The sequence below is a fragment of the Aureobasidium melanogenum genome (assembly GCF_000721775.1).
Source record: "Aureobasidium melanogenum CBS 110374 unplaced genomic scaffold scaffold_3, whole genome shotgun sequence".
In the NCBI taxonomy this organism is placed as follows: Eukaryota; Fungi; Ascomycota; class Dothideomycetes; order Dothideales; family Saccotheciaceae; genus Aureobasidium; species Aureobasidium melanogenum.
This window is the reverse complement of record NW_024470055.1, coordinates 1143244-1152025: the sequence shown is the minus strand read 5'-3', so window position 1 is coordinate 1152025 and position 8782 is coordinate 1143244. Positions and strand designations below refer to the sequence as shown.

The window sequence follows — 8782 nt, the reverse complement described above, 5'->3', positions numbered from 1 at the left end:
TAAAATAAAAAGAGATGATAAAGCTAAGGGAAATGGAGTTATCATTGCTGGTTGGGTTTCTAGTCGTTATTTAGCGTTCCTTCGTTCATAGCACATATATTCAAACGTTGTTTTCTTTAAGTCTCGCTTCGCAATCACATCATCGTGAGGATGAAGAGGAAGGCGCGAGTTTCTGGCTAGTTCCTTCCGTGAAGCCTGGTAACAACGCAACCATCGCGACTTCCTCTTCTTTGCGACCACAACTGTGAACAAAGCTTTGCCAAACATTAACTTCCAACAGCGTTTCATTCACCTTCATCGTCACTTTAATCTTCCTCAACACATCCGCCATCATCCAACAACTGCGAAGCCTTCAGCGACGGTGCAGCCACGCGACACACCGCTTTACTCTACCTTCCTCAAGGGGATCGAGAGACCCAAAAGACCTTCTTATTAGCATCCCTCTGTTTAAAGCCTTCGTGGTGACATTCAAGTCTGCTTCTACGTCGTGAGTCATGGGGTGCAACGTGAAGAAGCGGGTTTCCCGGACTGATGGTGTGAACGACCGTTCGAGATGGTGGATGTGTTGATGCTGGAGGGTGATCAGGTAAGTATTGATTGTAAGATTTGACGAGCAGGCGTGACTGACGACGCGAGCTCAGGGCCATGATTCATCGCCGTTGCCGTTCTGAACTGTTTTTCTGGCCTTTTCCTTCATGATGATAACAAGCCTTCACTTGAGCCGCCGCCGTCGCCTTGTCAAGACTCCCATCAATCTTGACCAAAGAGATAGAATCGTCTGGAAGATCGAGCAAACAGATTCTGGTGCTGTTGTAGTCCCTGGCTGCTCTACAAGACACTCCGTGCGCCATGGCGAACTTATCACTTCCATCATTCCGGACCACCAATCCCGCGTCTTGTCGTCCCTCAGCACTGTGTCATGACGTCGTTACTTCAAGATGCTCGTCAGTTGCTGATTCCTCGCCTCCTTCCACAGCCACTTTTTGTGGTTTCTCTTCCTCCTCGACCAAGTCCTTCTTGTTTCTCCGTTGGAGATCTAGGACGAACTCTTGTGCATTATACGCGGCAATGCAATTCAGGATACTCTCTTGTCCTGGACAGATCTCTTTCTTCATCTCCCAAGTCTTTGCCGCCTGCATACATCCAAGCAGGCGCATCAAAGTCTCGGATTCATGCTTGTGACCAATGTCATGGTGCTTTCTCGCTGTGTGGACATCTGTGTGGTACTTTTCCCAGCAGATTTCCATTATTCGCAGGCTTCTGCCGAACTCTCTTCTGTGAGCCCACATATCTGCAAATTGATGACATTGATATGCAATGTCTTCGACACACGCGTAGGTCTCTGGATCCTTCTTCGTAACTTCACAAGGATGGCTTCCGAGGAGGATGGCCAATTCAGGCATACTGCTCGTGATGTACGCATCGAGGGCTAATGGCAGGATAAATGTTGCTTCCCAGGGTAGAACGAAGCCATATCTGCTGTCCAAAATGTCCTTTGCGGAAGTGGTGAATGACCCCATGTATGAAGTGAGAGCAAAGCCTACACCCGATGGTAACGGCAATTTATGACAGCGGATTGAAAGCCATGCGACAAGAGCCTGGAAGATCCAAAGTCGCATATTCGTGCGCAGGAAGAAAGTCGGTATTTGCATTATTGCTGGCCTTCCGACTGTGTACGATCTTGTTGATGTTCGAATTGACGTTGGCGACCTTTTGTGCTCACAGTTGAGGTTGCAAGGGCTTAAAGAGTTGGTAAAACGTTACCTCACCGCTGCAATGCTTTCATGGCGAAATTATGTGGTGAAAGGCTATTTATTGGTGAACAAGTGAGGCCGAGTTGTGGCTGGCAGCTTGCGGCCGCAAAGTTGAGACTCCCTGCCGGAAGGATTCATTCGCACATGACCTCGTTCGGTTCGGAAATAACGGTATGCCTGTTTGATCAACACCTATCCAGAATTTTTATGAAGACTATTCTGGATCCCAAAAAGTTGAGATCGCACACAGATGTGTAAGAGGATAAATTGGTTTGTTTCAAGAGAGGTACGGACAAACAGTGGGCATGATGTCACGCGTTACACAAGGTGTACTGTTTTCTCCTCTGCAAGACATGGTATATAGAGAGCCAGACCATGTATCTATAATAAAATGCATAGTCGCATGAATAGCAGAAACGGGAAAACATCAAAATGCTTTGTTCCGAAGCAATTTCGAAAATTCGTGTCCAAACCAATCTGACTCTTGGATTTGCTTCACTGTCTCCTCCAACGAATATCACAAGGACAATGTAAATTGCGCCAGAACTTGACAGGAACATGTAGGACGCGAGTAAATAGTAGGAGACATTGGTATAGACCTTACAGATCAATGTGTCAAATTATAGATGCAGAAGACATTGCTTCCATGGGTGGACATCATCGTCGATTAAAGGTCAGGGTCATGTATCCTACCAGCACGACTTTGTCAGAATCCAGAAGCTACACAGCGAACGTGCCTCTGAACCAAATGGACTTCGAGATTGAACCCAAACATCCTGAACCGTCACCAAGCTAAGAGACACAGTATCTTGATCATCAAAGTATGCAGAGAATAAAAGCTTTTATGTTTGTCATCAAGAAATGGTTATGTTTATATACAAGTACAAAGGTTTTCGTTCGGCTTCTTTTTTCTCGTCAAGGTGTGTGAAGGGTAAGGAAGGGGGTCATGTCTAGTAATACAGAATTGAGGCCGTGACAGGTAGAGTGGCTCGCGCCAGCATAACCCACGAACCCTCAGGAGGGAGAAGTGGTTTTCCAGTAGGAGGGTCATAAGGAGTGGGAGTTGAAAAAAAAAAAAAAGCTTCCCAAAGCAGAAGAGGGCCAACAGAATCCTCGAGTACGGTCCAGCAGACAAAAATGCAAAACGCTTTTTCCGAGCTCAAACAAGATGGGAGTGAAGAAGGCGGTAGAAATACGAAATGGGTTGAGAAGATGGGGCATGGCGCGTCTAGTAGGCGTCCAAGAGGCATTCAAGCTCGTCAAGATCAATGTTCTCGGGGCTGCGGAAGTCGTTCCACATGTCCATGGCATCATCGTCCTGATCATCCAGAGACATTGCATCAATGGAATCTCTCTTTTCGGTGTTCCAATCCTGAGCTTGCTGTGTCTTGAGGTCGTAGAAGCCCTGGGGTCTCAGGACCGGGCTGCTCAAGTCGTACAGAGTGCTCACAGATGAGGAAAGGTGGTCGTGGCCATCAAAGAGGTCATCCGTGGTTTGAACGTCATGATCGTCCGACTCGACCGACATGGCAATAGTCTCGGAAGCCTCGACCTTGATGGGCTTGGTAACGACTTCCTGGCTTGCGCGACGAAGCTCTTGCAAGGCATTTGCGGTCTGCTTGAAGTCACGTTCTTCGCGCTCGAGAGGGGGGCTATCGGCACGGCGGTTGTGAGCCAAGTTAGAGGTGGTTGGAGGATGATCGCGCGAGAGCGAATGGCGAGGGTGGAATGTGGAGCCAATGTCACCGTGCGGTGGCTCGTCGAGTTCGGGGCTAGACAGGTCGACTTCGGGAGAGAGCGAGGCGCGTGACCTGCTGTACTTCTCGTCTTCATCGTCGGCTGCCGAGGAGAGAGCGGGAGTAATGATGCGACGGGCGGCTTGAATGTCGTGGGATTGCGAAAGTTCAGGAATAGGTTGGTGGGGTTGAGTAGTCAAAAAATAGTACAATGGGCGGGGATGTACTTGAGACTGGTACTTGGCCAGCGGACAAGGGCTGATGGCTGGCCAGGTGCGGTTGAGGTAGCTGGTGAGACGCGAGGAAATGAGGTTGGCAGGGTTGGCAGACCTATAGCGAAAGTTAGCACGTTACACTAGAGTAGAAGGCTGCTTATGCTTACTTCTCCACCGCGCCTATGCAGTGGCACAAGACTGCAGCCAATTCCTTGACCAGATGCGGTCTGTTTCCTGTCTTCTCCAGCTGCTTGATGGTTGCGACAACGACATCGTCGCTGATACCCTCAGTATCGACTGTGTGCACTGTCTGAGTTCCGGGTGATGGTGGAGGGGTGTGTTCGGCCAGTCGTGAGGGCGGCTCTGTTCGGATAGAAAGAGTCTTTGTCTTGGGCGGGCTCATCAATGCCGGAGGAGGGGACAGAGAGTCGTGCGACCTCTTGGGCTTCTTGGTGACGGGCTCGTCATCGATAACCGTAGCTGGCGGCGAGGGGTGGGATTGCGAGGAAGCTCGCGAGCGTTTCGGGACGGTGATACCAAGCTCGGAAAGGGAAAGCGACTTTCTTCTGGTGTTGTATGGCATGGTGGATGGACAGAATTGAATTGAAGACCAGGTGGTGCGGAGTGTACACAAAAGTGGATTGTTTGGGCGCGTCGGCGTTTCTGTTTCCTTAGGCGTCGACTGGGAAAATGTGGGCGAGCAAGCGGATTGGAAGCTTGGGCTGGGCGGTGATTGGTGGATTGGGGAATGGATAGTCAGCCTTGCTTATCGAGCGAATGCTGTCCGAGAAGGGTCGTGGAAGAATGTGATGGTCGATAGATTGGTGAACAAGTAGCTTGGAATGAGGATGGGTCGAATGATGATGGCGCTGGTTGCTTGGTGAGGTGGTGGAAGATGGTTGGGATGCTGTGCTCTTTGGTGTTAGGGGTTCCAAAGCTCGGATGCTTTTGGCCAAGGGGGGGCTCGGCTCGTCCTTTCCACCCAAGCGGTTGCGTCGGCGGCGAACGGATGTGCGTGCTAGAAGCTTTGGCAGAGCTCTAGCCTGGAAAAAGTTGTTTGCTCGTGTGTGCGGTTGCTAGGAAGCCGTGGCTAATTCTGCACAATTGTTCTGATAATCTTACGACCAGGAAATGCTGTATCTTTGTGCGAAGTGTAAGGGATAGGAAAAATCAAGTTCAGGGGAGAGACAGTAGCGGATGGTTACCTCGATCTTGTCACAGGCAGCAGCAAGGGACTTGGCGAATACGTGACCCAGGCAAGAGCAACGCACCTTCCACCGACCACCACAAAAGCCCACACCACACACACCACGACCATCGCGACTTTCGGCCGCTACGTCCAGAAGCACCAACGTTATTTCGCTCCACTCTGCCCATCGTTGCTATCGCCTTGTGTTTCATTTGTTTCCATTGTTTGTTTGCGACACTTGTTTCCTGCTTGCAAACAGAGCTGTCTCTGCGCAGAGCTCTTTCCCACAGCTCCCCATAGCTACCAATTTTTTCTCCATGTGAATTTCGAGACATGAAACAGCACGCAACAGCTGCAGCTCTCTCCAGCCAATGACATGATGATCGACTTTACGTCGCACCAGCCTTCCGTGTCTGCAGCTTGCGACGCGGAGCCATTCTTATCCACCTGATCGACCAATCAACATGGGATTCGAGAAAAAGCACCTTCATGCCGCTGCACCCCTGATGCTCCAAAAGCTCATGTCTATCGTGTCTCTGACGTCGAGTCATGCATCATACCTCGCGTCAACATAAAGCTCGGATTCTTCTCCATACTGGTCTCCAACCGACTCTGTCGGAGCATCGGGTATCAGCTGTTTGTTTGATCTACTTATCTCCCTCACCGCAGCTCCTGCGCCATTTCTTATCAATCTTGCATCCAGTGCACCTAAGTCATCTCCACTGCACGTTGAGAGACATCAATAATGGGTAGATAATCCCCCAGCTACGACCGTACGGGATTCTCAGCCCCGATGATCCGGCCCAAACACAAAATCCTTCATGCATTCATCATGCTTGAAGCCTTCCACGAGTCACGCCTTGCATCTTTGATTTTGCTTCTTCCTGGCGCTTCTTCTCTCCAACAAAGCCCGCCGCATCCCGCTCTCTGTTTCGTGGTTTCTAACCCCGTTTCTAGACGCTCTGCTTGGCGTTCGCGATCGGGTATATGCACCTAAATGGTGGGGATTGTTGTTTGCTTCTTTTTCTCTCTGCAGCATAGCAAGAAAGTGTAACCTTAGTTTCTGCCGCTGCGTCGATAACACGCACGACATCTGCATCTCAGGTCTAGCCTTGACACTTGTCAGAGAATCGACATGCGGAGATGGGCTAATGCATCTACAAAGCTGTAAGGTCTCTGCATGCTGCAGCTTCCCCTTTAACTACCTGCTTCGTCTCTTGCGACACCGAGCTGTATGCATGTTCATTGTCCGTACATGGTATTTTCTCATATGAGCAACCTGGTTGACGTTCACGGTCCGCGCCGATCCATGTATCTGCATTATGCGTGCCGACTTGCCCGCACGATACGTACGAAGAGGGGAGTATCAAGGAAACTTTGGGATGGCATTGACTTTATTGGCGAGAGACATCACGACATGCCACCTTTCTTGGTGAGTGACTTCCAACTCGAGCTTCTGCGATGTCTGCACCGTACACTTTTCGAGCGAAGCCTTTCCCGCTGTTCTATCCTTGTGTGTTCAGCTACGGTCGAATCTCCATAGGGATTCCATTTTCTCCAGCATGATCCTTGTTTCAAATCTTGCGAGGAGTGATGAAGCTTTCAGTACGGCGGGGTCATTGCCGGCGCAGCTTTGAGCTTATCGTTCTTGGTCGCCAGTATTTGCTTCTTTCTACGTGGGACCACCTCAGGTGTTTTGTCGCTTGTCAATCAAGTGACGAGTCGCCGAGTCGGTGGTTGTAGACGCCGTTGTGTGGACAACGTCTTCCCTCTAAGTATGCTGTTTTGGGCAGTTGAGCGGTTATCGTCGATGCAGTCTCGGCTAAACTTCAAGAGAGTTGTGTCTGACTCAAAGTCAACTCTACGAAGCAAGCTTAACTCTGGCACTCGGCTTTCAACGGGCCAAGTCTTATCAAGGGCATGTCTGTATGCGGGCTTGCGACTCGTCGGTGTTCCAATTCTGAAGACACAGAGCGGGTACGCCACTGAAAGAGTCCACCAAGACTCCAAGTGTGTCTTATATTCAGCCTCTTGATCAAAACCCAACAATCCAGATTGACTCTCGGCGTGAAAGCAGCTGGACGTCGAGCACCTTGGTGGAAGAGTCATGAGCTTGGGAGTCATCTACCCCTCACTTGGACATCCAAGAAAGCCAACCTTGTTGAGATGTTTGAGTTTGGACTTGCTCCTCGATTTTATCTCCGACTTGCTCTGCCTTCTCTTTGATGCTTTGTATCACCGGTTTGGGTTTCAGCTCAAAAATCCAAACGGTTCCAAACTGTTTCCTACGTTCTTTGACGACTTCGAGTCCGCTGTCTTCGATGATTTGGCCGATGTCCCTGTTCCACCAGCAACCATGTTTGTCGGCGTGTTGGGGCGCATGTCTGTCCAAGAGCTTGTTCATCCATTCAATGTAGCTGCGACCATGTTCGAGGAGCAAGATTCTGGCGTCCGGGTTGGATTGATTGAGGTGTTTCGACAAGTTCTGAAGCAGCTCCACAGGCTGTGCTGTACTACAGAGACCCATGGTCTGTACTATCGTGTCGTAACCCTTGGTCAGACCTGGTGTGAAAGTGGTTCCGCTCTTCTTCGCAGCATTCTGAGTGACTGGTGGCTCAGGCATCTCTCCAACGCAATCGCCTTGCAGGAACCTGATAGGCACGTTCTCAGCAGCCTTGCCAGGATTCAGAATGTTCCATTTCTTCCGTGCCTCTTGAACCATCTGCGGACTGAGGTCAATCAGAGTCAAACTCTTGATCTTGTCGAAGCTGTAGTAGCCCAGATTTCTTGCCGTGCCACAGCTGACCTCTAGCACATGGCCCTTGACCATGGCAGACATCTCTTTCCGTGCTTTTATCACGCCTCCGACTCTTTCAGTAAAGTTGACCTCGGCATCGAATCCTCCTGCTGTTGTATCGTAGACACTGGCGACGTCGCGTTGTGCGGAAGGCGAGTAGTCGGTTTCTACATCTTTTGCTTTGTATAGCGATACGCCGAGTGCGGACATATAGAAGGCCATGCCAAAGGCACAGGCTCCCATGACATAGACACCAATTCCTCGAGCTCCTCGCTGTAGCTTGACTTTGGATTGTGCATTTGCGGCGTCGGCGGGATTGGGAGCGGAGGCTATCGGTGTGCGTGGAGGCGGGGCTCTGTACTCGAGGATCGGGGCTCTGGCATGGTAAGGACCTGGTTTCTTCGGTATCGCTCGCGGTACACCTCGAGGCATGGTGGTGGATTGTCGAGTTCTTGTGTCGTGACTCGAAAGATTTTTGGTCGCAAGCATGTGAGACCTGCTTGCAGAAGCTTTGACCTCTGCTTCTCCGACCAAGGGACTTCTCATCCATCAGGTTGACTGTCCTTTTTCAACCACAACAACTTGTCCCAGGTACCAGAGCTTGGTTGTCTTTATTGGCATTCTGTATGGTGCTTGCACACCGATGCTTAAGATCAAACGAACTCTTCGGCATCTACTCTGGTCCGGTAAATACTACCTTATGGATCAGAGAGCGAGACGCACTAGCCGTAACACCTTTCAGACTGTGTTCTAGCTTCCTTAGAGCTGACCCTCTTTTCTATAAGGTAGGCCTGCTTGTATTGAGGACTTTAGCCCGATATACTTCAAGATTTCCCTGCCCTGGTTCTGATGTCGTTGGCTGGGGGCGGGCCAAGTCCATCAGATGTTGCGCTTGCTGGCCTTACGGATTCTTTCATGAAATCTACACGGCCATGTCAGCACGAAGAACAACCACGTCCATGACCTGTGTCCCACAGCCATTACTCTCCACGGCTCGTGGCCGGCTTAGGTCCACATATTACGTCCTAGCACGACTAGATTTGTACAAGAATACTCGGTCTGCAGGACTATATGTTTTCTCGTACTGCGAT

The 8782-nt window shown here is 50.3% G+C and overlaps 3 protein-coding genes across 3 annotated transcripts; all 3 read right to left on the bottom strand.

Moving 5' to 3' along the window:
* Window positions 1–917: 917 nt before the first annotated feature.
* On the bottom strand, window positions 918–1652 carry M437DRAFT_41035 (uncharacterized protein; the record flags this gene model as incomplete). Its single annotated transcript, XM_041020300.1, has 1 exon — window positions 918–1652. One exon carries the CDS (start codon window positions 1650–1652, stop codon window positions 918–920), a length of 735 nt encoding a protein of 244 aa, XP_040883025.1.
* Window positions 1653–2982: 1330 nt separating this feature from the next.
* On the bottom strand, window positions 2983–4288 carry M437DRAFT_63531 (uncharacterized protein; the record flags this gene model as incomplete). The annotated part of the gene is made up of 2 exons (XM_041024271.1): window positions 2983–3820; window positions 3873–4288. The coding sequence occupies 2 exons, from the start codon at window positions 4286–4288 to the stop codon at window positions 2983–2985; spliced, it is 1254 nt and encodes a 417-aa protein (XP_040883024.1).
* A 2833-nt stretch (window positions 4289–7121) lies between these two features.
* On the bottom strand, window positions 7122–7943 carry M437DRAFT_22431 (S-adenosyl-L-methionine-dependent methyltransferase; the record flags this gene model as incomplete). Its single annotated transcript, XM_041019041.1, has 1 exon — window positions 7122–7943. A coding segment is annotated over one exon (822 nt), but the record flags the coding sequence as incomplete, so codon positions are not given.
* Window positions 7944–8782: the final 839 nt, after the last annotated feature.